The sequence below is a fragment of the Trematomus bernacchii genome, unplaced genomic scaffold (genome assembly GCF_902827165.1).
Source record: "Trematomus bernacchii unplaced genomic scaffold, fTreBer1.1, whole genome shotgun sequence".
Taxonomy (NCBI): domain Eukaryota; kingdom Metazoa; phylum Chordata; class Actinopteri; order Perciformes; family Nototheniidae; genus Trematomus; species Trematomus bernacchii.
This window is the reverse complement of record NW_022987720.1, coordinates 11,455,815-11,477,935: the sequence shown is the minus strand read 5'-3', so window position 1 is coordinate 11,477,935 and position 22,121 is coordinate 11,455,815. Positions and strand designations below refer to the sequence as shown.

At 39.1% G+C, this 22,121-nt stretch overlaps 1 protein-coding gene across 1 annotated transcript in view; it reads right to left on the bottom strand.

The window, feature by feature from the left end:
* Nucleotides 1-1,451: 1,451 nt before the first annotated feature.
* The window catches only part of hs3st4 (heparan sulfate (glucosamine) 3-O-sulfotransferase 4), a 101,371-nt gene continuing 80,701 nt past the window's right edge, over nt 1,452-22,121 (bottom strand). Inside the window, exon 2 of the mRNA XM_034143532.1 lies at nt 1,452-2,343. Coding sequence (XP_033999423.1) covers nt 1,689-2,343 — 655 coding nt within the window. The 3' untranslated portion in view covers nt 1,452-1,688. The remainder of the gene's footprint in view (nt 2,344-22,121) is intronic.

Sequence of the window (22,121 nt, the reverse complement as noted above, 5' to 3'; positions counted from 1 at the left end):
GTGGAAGTTGTGACTCTGGGATAGTGAGACTCGGAGGTAAGTGTTCAGGCTTGGCGCTACAAAGGGCAGTATAGTGCTTACTTTGATTGAATCAATTGCTCTGTGTAAGTAGCTGCTGGTGCCGGCCTCCCCAGGGTGACAGAGAGGTCCGCGGAGAGTGAACCAATCCAGCCATCCGTGGCCAGAGAACAGGGAGGATTAACAGAGCAATGCATCATAGCTGTAGCAACCAGTGATGTGTAGCAGACTGTATTTATTGACTCATTGGCTGTATTGATTGTCTCAATTGATGAAAAGTCCAGAGACAACACACAGACGCACAGCGAGTTATGCAAAATATAATGAATAAAGAAAAATATAATGGGTCATGTGTTTTTTTTTCCATTGCATGAGTAAAGGAGCATTTCACAGCAAAACCCTGTTATTTTCCACACACATCTGCCCAGTTAGTCAAAGTAAACCTGTGATTACAACACATTTCCCTGCCACACATCATCTCATTAAGTACATACAGTAATGGCTTGGTAATTTACCTGGGCATGTATGTTGCTATTCCTTCTCTCTGACATTGACATTGTTCCAGCAGCAGCGGTTTATTTAACACCCCATTAATCTCTACCGACAGAAGACCGCGTCGCAGCAGATGTTTGTTAACAAACTTCTGCTCCATCCCCCTCGTGTTGTTCTTCACCCCCATCGACATGAATCACTGCGTCAAGAGGGTCACGACTCAAACGGTCGAGGACTTTGAGTGTTAACTGTTATTTCGGGAGCCTTTGTGACAACAAGAATTTGTTTTTGTCAAGATGCCGGATTGTTTAGTCCACAGCTCACCCTTTTGCTATTTGCACGACATGGATTCATTTGTCGAATTATGCCAAAATCACTGAGACTGTACCACATCTGAGTGCGTAGTCATCAGTATGCTAATGGCGACGATGTAGAGAAACAATCCAATTATTGAATGAGGGCCACTGTCCATCAGCTCTCTTATTGAATCTGTGTGCAATTAATGAGTGCAGAGCAACCAGAACACAGACACTGAGTAAATTAACACTTTGGTAAACTTAGACAGACAAAAACACGATTGTCTCCACTCAGAAAACTGAAAAAGATTAGCAAAAGTCAGAGGATTATTGTACTTTACGTCTCTCACTTTTCTCTTTCCTGTCTCTTCTGAAGCAGCAGGACAGTGTGAAAAGACATTATACAGAGCTCTGCATGGCCTTAGCCGTTTAAATAGAATATCTTCTTGTACCGTATGCTGGTGAGTGGGTGTGAGGGAAACAAACGGAAGGAAAGTAAAGGGAGAAGAAACAGGCAGATTTCAGCCTTAGGGCTCATGAGGTAAGGACACTTAACTTATCACATGCATTGCCATAGTCAACATGATTTTTATATCAGCTCTATGGTTTTAAAAACAAAAGGAATAAATCATCTCCTTTTCACAAATATAAATATATTTTATGTTTAGTATGTACAATAATGATTCGCCATCATCAACGACATTAGTATTGAAGGGAAAAGCATGTCAGTAAACTCTTGCTAATGGATACAGACACTGCAAAGACAGCCATGATTGATTGGCGTGCTCAAGCACTCTCTCTGAAGAAAAACGAAAGCGAGACAATAGAAGTTCTATCGAAGAAGGCTGGTGGTGTGGCTGCGCCGTGCCATGCCGCGGTCTACTAGTCCTGAGAGCTACGAGACCCACTGTCCTCCTCCAGCTCCCACTCAAAGTTCTCTCCGGTCATTTGGTAGAACATCATGTTAAAGGGTTTGTAGAACTTGTGCAGCCGGCGAATCACGTCCGGGTCTATTTTAGGGTGAGTTCTCCCTTTTGACTTGCCGAGGCATCGGGGAGTGCTGCTGTCCTCTGGCTTCTTCAGACAAGGAAATCCTTTCGTTTTATTGAAGTAAAAGTGTTTGTCTGTGACGATGCGTTTGAGTCCCAGGAAGTCCTGCACTTTGCCCATCTCGCCCGCGGGATCCACGATGAGTCTTTCCCCACTGACAAAGTGCATTTGGGAGAGAGGGAAATACTGCATCCAGCTCTCCAAGTGGAGCGCGTATATTCCGATGCGCAACGCACTCCACGAAGCGTCTATGAGACCCAGCGTCCGGTTCTTAAAAGCCAGAACCTCGAAGGTGTTGATCTCGGGTTTCTTGGACAAAGTCTGTGTGTAGTCCGAAATGGCTCTGGTGACGGGATTACGCACCACTATAATAAGCTTGATGTCCCTGGCCATGGTGTGGATGCGCTTGGGGGCATGGTTAGTCACAAAGTAGCTGGGTGTCTTCTCCATAGTGATCTGGCCCTCCAGCGTTGAAGGCATCAGGTCTCTGGGAACACAAACAGGGGAGGAGAGAGAAAGGAAAATCTGCTTAGCAAAGTATTATCCTCAACACCTCTCCCAGCGCACATGAAATACCCAAGGACACGGCACAAGCAAATTTGGTACATTTATTAAGCAGTACATTATTTGAAATTACAATTGAAAATAGCTGTTATTATCACTGGACATTATGTTGCAGGGAGAAACATACAGCTAATTACACCCATGGAGTAATATGCAAGAGATAAAAGAAAGAAGATGAAACGGCAGGCAAGCAAGTATGCTCATTGCTTAATTGACTCCATCTGTGTTACTCCAGGAGCTGTTTTGGAACTTTAATAATGAGTTTGCTGCATATCATTAATACTGGGGTGCCTGGGGTATTGTTTTGTCATACATTTATTATGCATGCAAGGCTCACACTCTGTGCAGGCAGTTTTATTTCTTATGCACTTCCCCTGCACTGGATGAAGGCTTTGCTTCTCCTCTCGGTGATATGTTTAAGGTTAGGGGGCTGTTCATTGAAGGAAGCAGTGATTAATTATCAGGTTCACGGTGATAATTTGTAGTACAATAGAAATGTCCCCGACTTTGGAAATGTATATCGGGAAGAAAGGAAAGCCATTTGCCATCGCCACAAATATATTTTTGGGTTCATGAGGATGAGTTGCAGGATACAATGCAGAGTAAATCACACGCATAGAAGAAGCAAGTCTTGTTTCAACACTTTCTATTTCTGTATCAATAATAAAGCATAGCATTCGCCTCAAGCAAATCCTTATCAAATGTTTACACTGATGTTAATTCCAATCCGTGCTGTTTCCTTTGTTTGTAGGCTATGTGATTCAGTGCTAAATTGGTACATTAAATCCTCTGCGAGACACGTTGTTTGTTTCACTCCTAACAAACACGTGCGCAGGAGCTTCACAATAAAATATAAAGTGAAACTATAATCCGAGCTAGACACAGCTTTTCCTCCCCAAATTAGGTGATGTTTGCATGAAAATTAATGTATAATCAGCCAAGCCCAAAATCCGAATGATTCTACGTGGAGACTTACAGAGTTGGTGCAGAAGTATTCTCTATCATTTCTGGGATAAAAGCTTTTCCTTTTCCCTGCAATATTTTTTTCCCATTACGCTGCCCTGCACCACAAACCTACAGTTGTAACGATATAGTCACATCAATCATTTGCATCTTGGACATATTCTAAATTAACTGTTCTCCAGCAGAGAATCCAATTTACTCTGCAAAACATAAGAGCTGTTATGCACATATCGACCACCCTCACACACTCACACTCACTCACACACACACACACACACACACACACACACACACACACACACACACACACACACACACACACACACACACACACACACACACACACACACACACACACACACACACACACACACACACACACGCGCACACACGCACACACGCACCCATGGATACTGGTCTGAAAGTCTCACAAGTGGCCTGGTAATTGCATCTCAGTAACAGTATTGCCTTCCTGATGGGTAATTTCCCTCTGGATTATGTTTGTCTCTTGACAGCATAGAACTGTGGTTACTTCTGGACCTGTAATGGGATATTAAACATATCAACTGATGGCATAGTCACGAGAAAGAGTATTCGTTTTCATTATATTTAATTATATTTCACACTTCTTCCCTTACGGTAGTGAATGGTTAAAGATTTGTGTAACCTTTCAAGGACTTTACCATCTAACTCAACTCCAAAGAGGGTAGATGGTTCAAGAATGCAACATCATGATGTATTGCAATAAAAAAAAAGGTCAAATATACCACAGGAAATCACCTTGGAGCAAACAATCTCCCTGTGTGTGGACCTGAGCTGCAGCGTCTCACTGGTAAATGTGTTGTGCATCTTTGGAGCATATCCAATCGACAGGACAGATGTACAATGTTCAAGGTTACCTTTTCCAAGGCGTGCACATAACAAGCTATCGTCCCCATGGGTGCAACGCTAATCATAATGCATTCAATTATAAGACAAAGGAAACTGCACAGGCCAAATACTTTGTTATATTACAGAGGCTCCATTTTGATTGGGAATCAGTCATGGATCATGTACGTCTCAAATGTCAGTGGGACGATGAGGCGGGACGGAAATCAAAATGCTGATAAACAAGCAAATCTCTCAGTGCGTGGCAAATGACACCTCTGGCCTTGCAGTCTACTGGAACTAGAGTAAACAAGAGCAAACCGTTAACTCTCGCTTCTTCTTTTTTCTCATCAGTGGCACAGCTCAGCACAGGTCATTCAGGTGGGTAGGTAAATAAAATCCATAGCGCTAAAGAGGCCCTGCGAAACCATCTGCTGTTTACTGCCTCAGACCGAGGACATAGCACATAACATTAAACTGTCCAAGGCTTTATTTACATAGAGGTGTGAAGATAAAGGCATTCATACTTTATGCATGCAGACCTTTAATGATCTCTACATCGGGATGCATGCAAGAATGATCTATGTGGCTTTCAGATATATAGTTGATGTAAGAAAATAATACGGACAGACTTTAGCGGCTCATAAATCTGGGATACTTCACTGAACAAAATGACAGCCATTTAATTATCTTTGATATGGAGTCTCAATACTGTTTTGTACAGAAACAAATGTATCCCTTGCAACCAGATCCATTCAATATATCATCAACAGTACACTAGTTGGATAAATAAAAACAATATAAGAAAAAATTAATCAGAATCTGGTTTATGGCCAAGTAGGTTTACACATAAGAGGACTTTGCTTCTGGTGTAAATGGTGCTTACATAGACACAGCAAGAGGAACACGTTATGGAAAGTAGCATCAAATAGAACAATTATATAATTATATATATATATATAAAAAGATAACCATAGTACAAATATGATAAATAATAAAGGGGTAGCCTATTTTCTCACAAAGGTTGTGTACATGAAATTCAGATCTGGCAGATATACCCAGTTGCCTCTTAAAGAGCTTACGAAATGAAGGACAATACTGTTCGTATTACGATAATATATACTATTATTAATGGAAAATCATTTGTCATTAATGACAATATGCCCGCTGTATTTATAAATCATGATTTATTACAGCTTTCCATGCTCGCTTCCGATGTTACTCGACCGCTCCGAACAAAACAGCTTTCGCCGGTCACGCACGTCACGGTACGTCACGAGTAGAACACTTTTTGAATAATACACTAACTATATGGCTGATGTCGGAGTCTGGCTCGGATATTTCGACAGAATCGAGTGACAGTGAGTCGTCAATAGACTCGGTGCACTTTCAAGAAGAAGAGGATTTTATTGAAGAGGATGCCGGTGTGGTGGAACCAGATCATGCGGGCGAGTCTAACGTGGTGGAACCATACCAGTTTTAGCCACAGTATTCAAGTAGCGGTAGAGATACAGACGGGAGCGAACATGGGGATGATGATCCTGGATTTGGCGGAGATCCGGTGCGGCAACAGAACACAGACTGGTATACATTTGACTTTAATTCATTTAGACATTTTCATAGATAGTAAATAAATAATAATAAATAGCAGGCACACTTGGCTCAAGCAACAGAACACAGACTGGTATATACATTTGATTATAATTCATAGAGATTTTCATAGATAGTAAATAAATAATAATACATAGCAGGTAACTGCATCATACTCTGCTAGGCTTGGAACTCACCACAGAAGTAGGTCTCCTCCTAAAAATGCAATTATTTCTCAACTATTTTTTGTACATTTAGGTGTACATGTGAAGAATGTACAATCATGGAAACAATTGAAGAGTGCCAATGCTGCCAAGAAAAGGATGTCATGGTGGCCAAAATGGAGGAATTCAATGAATATGAGGGAGATGGTTGCAAACATAACCTGCGTAATAAATCACCCAGGATTCCAATCAAATTGTCTGGATGTTTGGGTGTTGCAGACAGCCTACCATAATTATTCAAAGAGGGACAGACAACAAGCAGGTGATCAGCCACGTAATGAGTAAGTTACTTGTGTTCACAAATGTGTAGAGCTCAGAAACTTTGATGTATTTTTGGGAAGTCTAATGATCACTCTGGCAAAGTTACAGAATAAATAGATAAATAAGCAAATAAGGTGGATTACCATTGACATTTATGATCTTGTATTTTACAGAATGTATCGCTATGTGGCATACCGCCAGCTAGTGAGATTTTGCTAGGGAATACTTGGTAAGAACCACAGAATCCCACTGCCATCATGTGCCATTAAAAAGATCCAGGCGACGTTTCCATCTGACTACTACACGTCGTTCAAGTATCCAGCACTTGATTAGAGTCAATAACAAAACAGATTGTCAGTTCAGTGATTAAATCTGCTTCTACTGTAAACAGCACAACAGCCTCTCTCTTGTCTGGTTTTTCCCACCGACTGCTGAGTGGATCTGGGACATCGAAAGGTTCCTCATCGACATTGTCTTCGCACAAGCGTAGAGTCTCGGTCAAGAGTTCGTTAACATACTCTGCAAAAAATATGTTTTATAATCAAGAATTATATACTATATTTACTAGTGCCCCAATTATGCATAGCATGCCCTGAGGCACTTTGCATAATTAATCATTGTAGTTGAAACTGTACACTCCATTCTCACATAGCTCAATTTTCAATATTTACACAATAATGTTGTCCAAGATTGAATGTTTTTCATTAATTTGGTAAAACGGTACAATTCATTTTATTATACTCTCACTTTCACTTTCTTACCATATGTAGCTGCTGTATTCACACGTCTAACTACATGACCACCTTGCTTTGCTTTGGGGAATTTCACAGTGTATTGGAGTTGTCCTGTACTGGTTTTGGCATGCTTCCTGCCAGAGTTCTCATTGTAGTGCAGTGCTGCTAACTGGGGCAAACTGGTTGACTATACTGTGATATAGTTCCACCCCGTAGGTTTGCTGTGAAGGTGACATCTTCTTGACATCTCTGACAAAAGCTTTCTGGCTGACAACTTTATTCAGCTTTAGTGCTGGCACTGAATCTGAAAATACACAATCAAAAAAGGATATAGGATATACGATAATAGAACAAATATTAGTTCCTCACTGCATATCATTTTGCTTTACTGAAGACACAAAAACATTCCAACACAAAATTTGATGTGTGGTCCATTGTCGTAGAAAATATTATTACCTGCTTTGAGCCATTTTTTCTTGCGGTTCTGAGCTGCAGGCAGCCGACCATGGGCACATTTCTCGAACACTCTGCCATGTTTGGTATGAATGTTTACAATGTGGTTGTTGAGGGACAGCCATTTGTCAGCAATCATTTCTCCATTTCCATCCGGAGTTGATACGGCACACCAATATAGATGGTTCAGATTGGATTGTATCCATTCCCCAATAGCGGTACATTGCTTGTCCTTTGCAAGCTTTACCAGTTTTTTTTGTTAGGCCTATAAAATAGAAAGTTCAGTATTTTTTTAATTGTAGTGAATTGGAGAATTATAATTCTACTATTGTTTAAAAATTAACCTACTTTTTGCAAGGTGCCAAACGTCAAACCTATTGAACATCCAACACCTTATTTATTGTGAGGTCTTGTATGGTATAGGATCCATACTTGGCACAGTGACCAGGGCTATCACAGCGTCCATACCCTCCTAACACCAGTTATTTGTGTCTGTTCGTCTCCTTCAGTTTCTGCACAATGTTGTTCCGGTTCTTGGTCCAGACTTTCTTGATTGCAGGTTGAAGGAATTTCTTCTGATGATTCAGAAATGTCCTTGTTGTCATGGTGTATCAGTTGATGGATTTCAGTACCCTCAGCACTTTTGTTGGTGATGTAGCCGCAAAAAGAATTCCTGCTGACAACAGCAGATTTCCAGCAGGAGTTTTATCAATAAAAGGTTGATTCTGCCATGACCTGTGAGAAAAAGATATTCATTCAATTGTCTATCATACTATACAACCTGTATGAGTATCTCATGAATATGACCACCTGTCAATCATGGCCACAAATATCATTCTCGAATACATATTTTCGCATGGTCATCATTTAAAAATATTACCTTTGAAAACCACAATGTTTGCAGTTTTGATCGATTTCCACAAATGTGCCCATTGTTCTCCGAAGGCGACCTGGCGAGTTCTCTTTACACATCGGACAATGGGTGAATAGTGACATCAGGGAAGACATGAACACAAGCAGAAGCTTACTCCTAAGTGGATCATTGTCGTCCTGGTTGTCAATGTCCCTGTGAAATGGACAAAGAGTAAAATGATCAAGTCTGCAATAAATGGCTGGATCCGACCCTGCATAATGATAATGTAGCAACATTTAAAAAACATGACAGAACGATACTCATCAGCTGACGAATCAGATTCCACGTCTGATGGGCTATAAAGATTATCCTCTTCATGTTGGCTATTGTCGGCCTCAAGCTCTTTTTCCTCATCAATTATGTCCCTTTCAGGGAGGTTTAGCTGCAGGTTGCACTGGATCCCAGCATCCACAGTACATGTGTTTGTGTCCCAACAGTACACGCAGTTGGTTTGACTTCAATCCCTGAAAATAAGCGAAATGATATATATATATATGTATGTATGTATGTGTATCTGTATCTTACATATCAATATTTAAATATTATGATGCTGACCTTTGGAACAACCAACATGGATTCGAACTTGCTGTCCAGCTGACCTGAAACGTGGTCGTGCCTGCATGGACATGTGGTGGGGGGTTCGTTTCCACAGCAATTTCATTCTGAAATGTACAAAACACAGCACGAATTATAAACTACTAATACATCTTTGAAACTAGCTTGAAATTGTATTGCAAGTTTATACATAATATAATATCTAATAACATTCATAATAACAAATGTGGTTGAATTGATTGAGAGAGCAATGCTATCAAATCAAACAATTAAATATATGAATTATGTACATGCATGTGATGAAGATACAAATTGTATTTTTACACAGTCCGTTCTGTATACTTACTGGTGTATACACAGCTTCCTCCCCAGTGTGGATGTGCAATAGATTGTCGCTATCCTCAGTTCTGTCAGTCGCTTCATTGAACAAAGTTTCCAATACCTATGTAATAATATTGACACTTTTCATAACTTGAAGCGGTTGTATGAGGTATAATTTTACTATAAATGCTGTTCATGGGCAAAGTGCATGCAATAATATATGGCATCATGACTTCAACTCATAAATGTGTGAGATTTTACATGTCATTTTGATTCAGGCTTTATGCTTGTAAACATTGAACAACAAGTAGCGCGGCTTACCTTTGCTCTCTCCCTTTTGGCGAATGCATTTCGCCGTCTCTTTAGTGGAGGAATCTGCATCGGGGGACGTGTAGGAATCGGCGTGGTGGCTTGGAGTCTTGGCAGTATCCATTGTTGGAACAGCATCTTTGTTCAGTTTGAAATTCTTTTTTAATCCAATTTCCTTAGCGAGCATTGTGGATTGTTCGACACACGATCTCTCGAAGTGCTGCCCACAAATTGGTCCAGCAAAATCTGCCCTCGTACGACGCACTTGTTTGGTCCATATACGCGACATTTGATCATTTTTTGGCCATAAATCATCCCATAGCCAGATTTGGAAACGACCACACATCGCTTGCCGGTTATTCTTGGCGTCTTATTGCTGTGCATCCTTTGTTGTAATATTTGGCGCTTCAAGGCATTTAAACCGGACTGAGCTCAGCTGTGTTCTACTCATGACGTCACCGCCGGAAATGACCGAAGTTGTTGTTTCCAGCGCGAAGAACGATTGTTACTAACTGACAACTTTTGTATGCTGTTATAATCGTGATTTATTCAAAATACATCAATAATTAAAAAATAATATGGCACATTTCACAATACAAATGCAACCTCTATCATATACCAAGCCCACTAACAGGTGCTAATAGCATTTCGTAAGGTCTTTAAGGTGTATTCATCATTCATGACGTGCCGTATACCAAATCACAGCTAATCTTCATGTTTGTAAAGACAGAAACACATCTTTGAAGATAATCACAACTCTTGCTGCCTTTACGCCCACAACGCAAAAGCGCTTTGGAACATGGCCCGGCATTTAACTCCATGTTTCATTATGTTCTGTCAAACTAGTGTACAGGGAATATTCCGAGTCATGATGAGGTGAGGGATCATGCTAATTCACATTCGCAGATACTAATAGGTCCAAGCTGTTTCTGGAGGAGGAGAGTTTCTCCAGAGAAGCCGAGTTGTTTCTAATAAACTCTGGCACAGAAATAAAAGCTCCCCCAGACTCTCATTTGGATTGATCAGGGCTCTGCTGCAGAGTATCAATCCGCCAAGCTTCCTCCATGTCATGTCAAATACAATCAATTATTCTAAAAGAGTCCACTCATAATAAGCTCCTTAGTCCTCAGAGAGAATGTTTTGGAGACGGTGCAAGTGATGTGGGCAGACTACTGCCATCCATTAAATAACTCACCAAAAAATAAAACAACATTATGATATTGAGTTGTGAATTATACACTAGGAATGTCTCACTTTTTTGTGTTTTGTGTCAATATGGAGCCAGAGAGTAATGTCTCTGTTAGGACAGTGCAGGAATCCTTGCCCTTTGCAAAACGTTTTATATAAAAGAGCAGATGACGGAGAGCTATAGTCAATTTTATCTGGCATTTCCTCAGTAAACCAGCACCTTAACTGTCAGCGCAGGCAGACAATAGAACGGATAACGAAAAGGCAATTATATTGAGGTGTTACTCAGAGTCCGATTTCAAATATCAATCGAGGGTGCGAGTGGCTATTCATCAACCACAGTCAGTCAGGACATTTCAAGTGAGAGATACTGTGGTCAGTTTTCAATGAATAATCACTTTATTACACCCTGAGTGACATGATTGTGATTACAGCAAAAAGAACAAAGGCATTGGTTTACTGAGAGGTGGAGGAAAAAGAAAAAAACAATTGGTCATATGAGTCATTCTTCACTCTGCTCTCAACAAGTGGATGCGTACATGTTTGGCACACATAAAAAAACAAGCCTACAGGCCGGAGCAAAGGGTCTTAGTGGGTCTGTTATGGAGTGGGAGGCTTTGTTTTGTCATGGTGAAGGTGCAGCTTTAAGGAGAAAAACAAATACAGAGTATGCTGCCATTCTCAGCGATCGCATCAGGCTCAAGTAATGGTGGAGAGTTTGGTTTGTTTTTGTTTTTCTCATCCTGAATCCGACCTTTCCACCTGAGAGTAGAGGAAGGAGCCTTCGCTTGCCTTGAAGCTATCCACAGGATCTCGTTATGTAATAATACATAAACCTACTGCAGGCAGAATTTAGATATTTTTACATGAATATTCTCTTGTATGTAGAGCAATAAGTACTCCATGCATTTGCTAAAACCATATGTCTATAGCAGACTCCTGAAGGGGCAATATGCTGAAACATATCTTCACTTTATGTAATCGAGTAATGAATCACTTCAATGATTTTCCAAACCCTTTTATCCAATTAGTGTACTTCATGACACATTTATTCCGTAACCAGAAAACTATTTATTTTATGGTTCCTGCTGAATCTTTTATGATGCGCTATTCCTTTCTCTGTTCGCTTCCAATCCGATATGTTCTCCAACGTAAATGACACATTTCCCTCTGAGGCCAATTTATTCACTAATAGCTAAAACCAGTGCATCGGTAAACCATCCCACAATGATCACATTATTTCTGCCATTGCTTCTAAGAGACGACACAATTCTCATTTCCACAGAGGTTATCGTCAGGCAAATGTAAACTAAGGTTGTCCTAGAGGCTCAAAAATGTATTTTCTCAATCACCTTCCCACTATGAGTGAGGGAATCATTCATAAGCACTTGATTGTTTGTCAAAGCTAGAAGTTATTATTTCTCTCAAGGGATTTTTTTCTCTTTTGGCTCTTCTCACTGGTTTAGAGTGGGCGGGCTGAATTGGACAAATGTGATGTCACTTTTTACCACTCATGATTTAGAAAATATATGAATCAGATCTCAGTTGGCGAGTTGTGTGGTTACTGTTAATCAAATCAGACAAAAATACATCAGAAAGAGTCCTGATTAAACCTATTTAATGAGTTTTGAGCATTAAACTCTAAATAGAAAATGCTTTCTTACGAGGCCAATAATATTTATTGTTTTAAATAAATACTTAAGAATTTAAACAGGCCCTATTATTGGGGTTTTTCCTTTCCTGTAGTGTGTTACAAACATGCAGTAGGTATTTGTTTATGTAAATGGTCTGCAAAGGCTAAAATCCCAAACATCACGACTGAAGGAGTTTTCACTATGCAACACATGCGCTTCTATTGGCTATCTCTCCAACACATTGTACGTTATATGCTAATGAGAGGGAGATCTCTAAGCGGTTGACCAATCACAACAGAGCCGGGCAGCTAACCAATCAGAGCAGACTGGGCTCTGGTTTCAGACAGAGGGTGAAAATAAGTGCTGCAGCACAGGCTGAGTGCTGAGAAGAATAAAGAGCTTTTTGAACATTAAAGAAGAAGAAAAAGAACAAAACACACATATGAACCTGAAAATGACCATAATACGTCTTCTTTAAAACTAGCTTCAATGGAACACACAACCAACACAGTTGCTATCAGAAAGGCTTTTTTCGGTAATGTCACTGATATTCCTACTGTTAAACACATTATCTAACATGCTGATTCCTGCTGTCGTTCAGTGTGCCACAGTGCTGTGCTTTCTACCACCTCCAGCGTAGAGGATGTTGATGGATCACAGATTACACATACTGTATTAATTCAATCACAAATGTTTAAGCTATATGGATTTTAAAAGAATCATCTACATTATTAGTATTGGTGTCTCCTCAGCAAAGTTTGTTTTAGTGATATGTTAACCATATTTGTTTAATGGCAGGAAGATTAATACTTTGAGACTAATTAAAACACAACACATCCTCCCCACTATAAATAAGCCCATTATACTTGTCCTTCTGCAGGAGTGTGGGCTTCAACAGAAGAGTTGAGGACACAAGTGACAGCTGGTCCTGATCAAAAGCTTATTCCCTGCTCTCTCCTGAGTCCCCCCCAAAGACCGTCCCACTTCCAACAGTGGGCCGGCCAGGTACTTCTCCCTGTGTCCCTGCTGCAGCGCTGAGATCTGACACTGTTTTTTAGATGCCCTTTGGACAAAAAACATCATGAAATAAAGCATGGCGACAAGGGGAAATATGGGGATGTTTCCGATGCTGTACCACCCTGTATCATTGATCCATAAGTGTATATGAGCTGGAAAATTACGTCTATTTTTAACCGTTTTTTTAAGGTGGAAGCAATCTTATCTCACATCACAAACTCGGAGGATATTGCTTTTTCAACTTTTTGTTTTAACAATGCTGGCTATAAAAAAAAGGCACTGATGTCTGTTCACAGGCCTAGAAATAAATACCTAATATTATCTAAACCCAAAAATAAAATTCTTACATAATGGCTCATTTGCACTGTAATAAAACCGCCTGCCACTCGTCTGAAGAATGATTTTTCTTCTTTTATTGTTTTGTGCTTGTTTGTTTATTTTCCTTTGGATGAGCTGATGAGAGCTTATTCAATTTGATCACAATTGCCCTCAATATTCAGTGTTATTGATGTTGCCACTACAAAATGAAGCATTTGTGATGTGTTAGTCCCGTCTGCGCAGCGGCTGCCGCACACAGAATGTCAGTGTCATTTATTGATTTGAGTTAAACTCAGAGAGAAAACAGAACATATCAGCCAGTATGTTAAATGCATGCAGACTAATAACAGTTGGTCTATAGAAAATGGCATCTTACTGGCTTTTTAAATGACACTTAACCTTGATATATTGTGATTTAAGTGAATTATTCTGACTTTAAAGGTGGGGTAGGTAATTTTGGAGAAACCAGCTCGAGATCGCTAGAATTAGAAAATACACAACCGGAAAAAATCTGCCACTTCCTTACAGAGCCCCTCCTCCAACACACACGAACGCGCACATGACCAATGAGGGCACGAGATAAGTTTGTGCACAGATGGAAGGCTGACAGGCAGGTAGGCCATCCAGTTATTTTAGCCGGGCCGGCTAAAATGATTGGTCGTGCTTTTTACAGCGCTACGGCTTCCACAGATGAATTTTTTTAATGTATTTATTGTCAAAGCATTTAATATATTCATTGCTATCGGGATGTTAAGATCATTCCATGGAATATAACAAAAAGTGTTTCTGAAATAAATTACATACCCCACCTTAAGAAACCAAAAATAATGTATCATTCATCCCTTTATTCATCTTCAAACAGCCCTCTCACAATGTGTTTTTAGCTCAAAGAAAATCACAAAACGGCCAACTGTAATTGGAAGTCACACCTGAATACGTCAGAGTCAAAGGCTAAAATGTACATCCTGGAAATGTTGCAGATCCGGCTCAGTTGAGCAGAACCAATTAATATGACAGTTTGAATATGATAGATTTTCTTGTCTGAGAAAAATGGCTACAACTTCAGGATCCAATCAATTCACTGAAGTTGACCGCAGAGGAAACTTTGCCGCACCTGACTGCAGAATAGGAAACAGCATTTTACATTAATTCTCTTGTAATGTTCTTTCATGCTCATTTAGTACATGACTATGTCAAAAAAAGAGGTATCTTTCTCCCTTTTCACTAGGCCCAATAATTAACAGTGTTTTGGTTGATTGTTGATTGTTTATTTGACATTATTAAGTAGGGGTATTAGAGACATACTAGTTTGTTGTTTTAAAGGGGTTTAAAGATTTTTTCTGTGTGGGATGTCCAGTTGGCATGAAGGTGCTGGCCACTGTTGAGATGTAGGAAGATAGGCTTAAAAAAAAAAAATAGTTCTGCAATAAATCACATTCTACAATATTACATTTGCTCGTGGGTACAGATAGGTGACCATGGATTGAGATGTCAGCAATAACTAAGAGATATTGTATTAAATAGGACATATTATGCTCATTTCTAGGTTTATATTTGAATTTTGTGCCTCTACCGTGACATTTTGACATGCTTTAATGGCCTGCTGTGTTGTGATTGGTCTACAGCTTAGATGTGTCGGAAATGTCCCGCCTGTTAGCCTATCACGTATGTGTTGGAGCCCTAGTCAATATAAACTTTGAGTACTACAAAGTGATGTCATTATGTTACTGATGTGAACAAAAGAGTCCAATAGTGGCGTTTCAGGCAGGGGGGGGGGGAGTGTGTTGGAGAGAAACTCCTCTGGCGAGAATTGGGGATTTCAGCCTTTGTAGTCCATTTACATGCAAAGAAACCCAACCCGGTATCACGGCAAGACGTGAACATGTGACGATCTACCAAGCTGGGAGACGTGAATATGTCACGGTTTCGTCCCTTCAAACGTGACAGTTACACGGTATTGTTAACATGGCCCAACCAGTGGAGAAATACCCGGAAGTGCCTAGCAAATGGTCTACCGCGCCTATTGGTCGGTTTTTATTGTCAAAATTAGATGTTTTTAATTTATTTTTTAATCGTCACACTCGATTTTGCCGATTTTCTTGTTGCCCTAGCTGGTCGACACCTCTTTTAGCAGAAACAAAGGCTACATTAATGTATTACATCGATGTTAATCCATGTGTGTGGAGGTGAGGATGTGGAATTAACGGACGTGACGTAGTGCGATTGCGTTGCCAGGCAACGCAATTTACAAACTCTTCAACTACAACCCTAATTATATTTAAAAACATTTTAGACAGCCTCACGAAATACTTTAATGTAAATTAAAATGTAAATGTGAAGGAATGTGTGTAATGTGGTGATTGACATTATTCACCCACGGATCTATGGGTTGGGGGTATTGTTCCGCAGCACGGACATCTTAGTTAACCGGACTTACTGTTGATGTGAAATCCGAAAACATTTAAAAGAAATAAAATAATACTTTATTCCGAGTTTGCTTGCTTTTCTCTTTGGAGGTCATCACATAACGGCATTGTAATACACGGTTCGGCTGCATTAAATATGACATATCTGCCGTAGTTCTGTATTTATAGAGCCCTGATGAGAAGACTTCTGGACAAACAGGAAGCACTGCCGCCAAAACTGAAAACGTGACGTGGATCATAAATATATCAGCAATTAAACCACATCTTACATTTATTTTCACACAATACGTCTCCTTGCAGTATCAATACTAATTCGGCTGACTTTTATATTTGATCCAATTGGTAGATAGGCTGTATTTACACCATAATGGTGCACAGCTGATAGAAAGGCACATCTAGTGGTTAAAGCACGTTATTGAATTTTATTATTTTATTATTTTTCACAAAAATGAAACCATCAATAGCAGAAACAGAATTAACTGTCATTAGTAAACCACCCAAAAAAAAAGATCATAAATGGTTTTGTTTTATATATATTTTAAGGATAATAATAGCAATGTAACACTGTCTATGACACTTACTGTATAACACTGATTTGAAAAACATACAGAAAAAACTAATTCACTGCCCTTAATAAAGTATTTAATACATTTCAGGTGTGCTGTTTTGTTTAGATCATTGACATCTGGAGCTCTTTTAATGTCCTTTTTGATTATTGTTACACGAGGTCTTGTCAAAACCTTTATTCCATATTCAATATCCATTACTAAACAAAACAGCAATTCTACTCCACTACAATTCAGAGGTTAACCTGGTATTTTTACTCCACTACATTTATTTTAGTTACTTTGCAGATTCTGATTAATGATGTGAAATATAAACAACCCTTAAATCAGGCTTTAGTTACATCTGAGTAAAATTCAGGGAAAGGTGATTGTCAAGTGCCAACAATCAGGAGAGATATTTGATAGTTGCTGCTTGAGAAGACTAAACATTTATCTGCAGATCCCTATAAAGTATATTCATTACTCGTTATTCTCTACTAATAGTTCATTAAAGACTGTATATAATGGCTATTTTGCATATCCCTTTCAAGATTTCAAGATTTTCTAAGGATCATTGACATATCATATACACAACTAATTCAATAACGTGCTTTAACCACTAGGCGGTGCACACAAGGTACACACAGCCATAATAACTTTGTATTATTAGTGTAGGACACTTGTGTATGTATAACATCTGAAGATGTGTAGTTTTATTCATGTTTTCACATAATTGTACAGGATATTGCTATATTATTTCACATGTTTTACTTATAATATCTGATTTGTAAAACATCACAGACAGAAAGGTATATCCGTCATTTAACAGTAAGCTATTGCAATTCTGAATCCATAGATGTGTCTCCCATCACCCAAATCCCCTGACTATTCTCTCAACTCAGTATTTACATTCTTATATTCAAAGAAAATCAGTAATATCTTTAAAAACGACAAGTCCTTTTATATCAGCTGTGCACCGTTATGGTGTATAACGTATTTTTTTTCGGATTTCACATCAACAGCAAGTCCGTTTAACTAAAATGTCCGTGCGGAACAATACCCCCAACCCATAGATCCGTGGGTGAATAATGTCAATCACCACATTACACACATCCCTTCACATTTACATTTTAATTTACATTAAAGTATTTCGTGAGGCCTTCTAAAATGTTTTAAAATATAATTAGGGTTGTAGTTGAAGAGTTTGTAAATTGCGTTGCCTGGCAACGCAATCACACAACGTCACGTCCGTTAATTCCACATCCTCACCTCCACACACATGGATTAACATCGATTTAATACATTAATGTAGCCTTTGTTTCTGCTAAAAGAGGTGTCGACCAGCTAGGGCAACAAGAAAATCGGCGAAATCAAGTGTGATGATTAAAAAATAAATTAAAAACATCTCATTTTGACAATAAAAACCGACCAATAGGCGCGGTAGACCATTTGCTAGGCACTTCCGGGTATTTCTCCACTGGTTGGGCCATGTTAACAATACCGTGTAACTGTCACGTTTGAAGGGACGAAACCGTGACATATTCACGTCTCCCAGCATGGTAGATCGTCACATGTTCACGTCTTGCCATGATACCGGGTTGAAGAAACCACACACTAGACTAGAGGAAAGGGAAAACCCCAAAAAGCATAATCAGGCCTCTTTCAAAGTATGTTTATTATTCTGTGTGATTGCCTAAAGTTGTCCTCATCTGCACTTTTTATGTGGTGGCAGGAACGCAGACATATTCATGAGGCATTTTTTAGGAAGTGGGTTCATCTGAGGTGATTGGCTAAAGCTAAGTGTGACAAATTATTAAGTGTAATCTCAGTATGAAAGCTTTCCTGGCAATTTCCGAATCGCACAATGTGTACCGAGCCTGCAGTGATACAGCATCTGACAGGATGACAGGTTTGAAGGGCATCAATTACTGTGGGGATAAACAAGTAGCTGCAGAAGATAAAAACTGCCTTCCATCACAGCAAAGCCATATGGCTGAAGCCATCATCAAGAACAAATGGAATAAAACCCGTCATTAAAGACACAGCATCTGTGTCTGATTTCATTATGTGCAACAGAAAGCAGCAAATGATTTTTGTTTAATTTTGAAAATGGTATAATACCTGATTCTGCCTGTATTCTGCCTTCAGGTAATGTAGTAAGGAAAATCTTAAAAGGAAATAAAGATTGCCTGTCTTTTTACCCTTTGTATATCCGAGAGGTTATTTGTTGGCAGCACTATCAGTTAAACACCTGAACATGAACTTTTCCAGGAAATCACCCATCTATCACACTCTCTTTTTTTCTTCTCCGTTTTCTTAAAATTCATTTTGGAGCTGTAGGTCAGTGTGACACTACTAAGGAGGAGGCTGCACAAACTCTTTTCGTTCTCTGCACCAGACATTTGATCATATATCCAGTAATACAGAAATAACTTGATTCAGAGAATTCTGCACTTTTCCCCTTTGATAGAAATGTAAGGTAACTCACAAATGTCAAGATGAATATCAGGGTAATTTATGGCAGGCAAACGTGGTACTTTTGCCATTTCTCATATTGCAAAAATGGGTAATGTGTGCCATAAAACTTGGTGGGAAATGTCAGCGTCGGACTCTTTCTGCCAAGAGAATAGCAATACTACTGCTGGGTCTACATATTTTATCAACCATAAAGCATTTCCACTTTCCACACAGGAAGGCTACCTGTTAAGTTGACCATTTACTGATCATTCTTATTTGTTCCTTTTGCAACCAACAGTATTTTAAGATATAGCAATAGGAATTCGTATAAATTATCAATGTAAAATGTTGCTACCAAACTGCCGTAAATGCACGAAAAATATCCAATGAACACAAAATGCAACGGTGCCACAAATATATAACTTCACCAAATGGACTATAAATATTCCAGGGCTTTTTATGAATAATACAAGATGCTTTCAGTTTATTAGGGAAGTGGTAGCAGTGAGTCGAAGCCTTCTCATGGCAGCATTTCAACCTGATTTCACTCCGTCTACTCATGTTTGTCTCAATGCTGCAGTCAAAAGGTAAAACAGCTGTTCAGTGCACATTAGCATCCATTTCTGAGCAGCTATGAGCCACAAAGGCATGTTTGCGTGATGTGATTTGGAACAGAAGTATTTAAGAAAAAGTATGATGCTCCTTGTGTTCCACACAAAGTAAACCAGTATCCTTACATTCTACATTAAAGGTCACCTATTATGCAAGATCCACTTTTTCATGTCTTTTATACATCAACATGTGTCCCCTCTGTGTAAAGAGATTCTGAACGTTTCAGGAAAAAAGATTCTCTCACTTTTTGTCCTGATCCATTTATATAAAAACCTGTCTGAAAATGAGCTGATCAGATTTTGGCCCCTTTATGATGTCATAACGATTTTTTGGCTTGTGTACCCATTAGCCAATAACCAACCAAGGAATATATCCGAGACCTATAATATATTGATGAAAAACAGTATAATAGGAGACCTTTTAAAGTAAAAAGAATCAGCACGGTATAAAAAAGTCTTTTTATTACAGTCATGAAAGCACTATGATGTTGCCAGTCGGTTCATCTCAGACTTGTAAATATTCCTTGATTATGAACTATAAGATCCTTTCAAAACAAAATCTTGCAAATTAAATTCCCAAGTTTGTGTGATAGTTTGGAGAAATATTCATATGGTGTAGTTTGCTCTCTCACAGACTTGTAATTCACCATTCTCCATGCTCAGCAGGGATCTTACATGGTGTGAGTGTCTTGTGCTTTGTCATGAATAAAAATGAGCAAGGAAATGAAGATGACAATGACACATTTCATTCACAGCCCTGAAATATTTATATAATGGTCATCAGTAAAGGCTTGGCAGTCTTAGTTTACTTTCCAATATGTAATTTTGAATTCCAGCTAATGTGGAAGAGTTTAAGATCTGGAAAGTCTCTAACATAAAGCTTTATGGTTGAATTGCTCAATGGATGAATGTCCAACCTTAACAGTGCCTCTCAAGCATGTAATCCTCAGCAAGTGTAGTAGATGTTAGTTTTACATCACATTGAGTATCTGACAAAAGATCTTGAATAATGTGTTTAATACCTGGTTGCAAATGTCCTTTATAATTCTATCCCTGCACTTTTTCCATTCCAAACAATGCCAGTACTTTCTATAATAATTGATTCTGTTCTAAACATTCATTTATTGAGTTGCTTTATTAAAGAACAGTAGTGGAGTCAGAACTGAGGACTGATGTCATTGAAGTGAAATGGCTCTGTATTTCCACTTTGTTTATAGATGTACAATACTGAAGTGGAATGTGTATTGATTTGTCTTTCCTGTAGTCTGTTATATCGGTAATGTGCATGTAAATGGTCTGTAAAGGATACACTCCAAAAGTTCACATAGGGAGTTTCTCTCCCACCAACTCTCCCCTGCCTGAAACGCCTCCTTTGGAGTCTAATGCATTGTACAGTACGTGATAGGCTATGGGGCGGGACATCACTAAGCATCTGTTGACCACAACAGAGCCGGCCAGCTAACCAATCAGAGCAGACTGGGCTCTGGTTTCAGACAGAGGGTGAAAAGAGGTGCTGCAGCACAGGCAGTATGAGAAAAATAAAGAGCTTTTTGAACATTAAAGCATGTAAACACATCACAGTAGAAGCACAACATACAATTATGAACCTGAACATGTGCATATTATGCTTTAAAGTGGGTGTAAAAAAAAAATCTAATTGTGTTTAGTCAGCCGTTTCCAGCTGCAACTGGTCATCAACTGAATGTGACAACCGTAAATGATTTCCTCTCTCGAGGAGGGCTTTGTGAGACAGTGCTAGTGGGTGAGTGTGGCAGCCTGCTGCTGTGTTTGATTTTAGATCACCATAATATTTGTGATACTGTGCCGATAGCTCCTTGTAAACAATGTGTATCATTTTGAACATGGAGTGAATTGTGTGTGAAAAGTTACAGTACAGCATGTTGATACTGTCAGTAAATTGTCAGACTGTTATTCCTTGTAATATCTTCCTCACTGTGCTCTAGAGCAGGGGTTCCCAAAGTGGGGGTCGCGAGACCACGAGGAGGGGTCGCGAGATGATTAAAAATTAAAAATTATAAAAAATTATAAAAAATTAAAATATTATTATTATTTGTTATTATTATTAATATTATTATTATCCAGTGTTTCCCACATAATTTGATTCTATTTGTAGGGGCACCACCCCCACCCCCCCATGCAAATGAGCCATAATCTCATTAAATATGCACATATTTTAATACATTTCAGGAACACAAATCTGAACATTGGATAAAGTCAGGTTCGAAATTCTTGTTTCATTTTGTAGTCATATTAGAATCTAAGGAGGGATTTTGGATATCTCTTTTTATCACTCC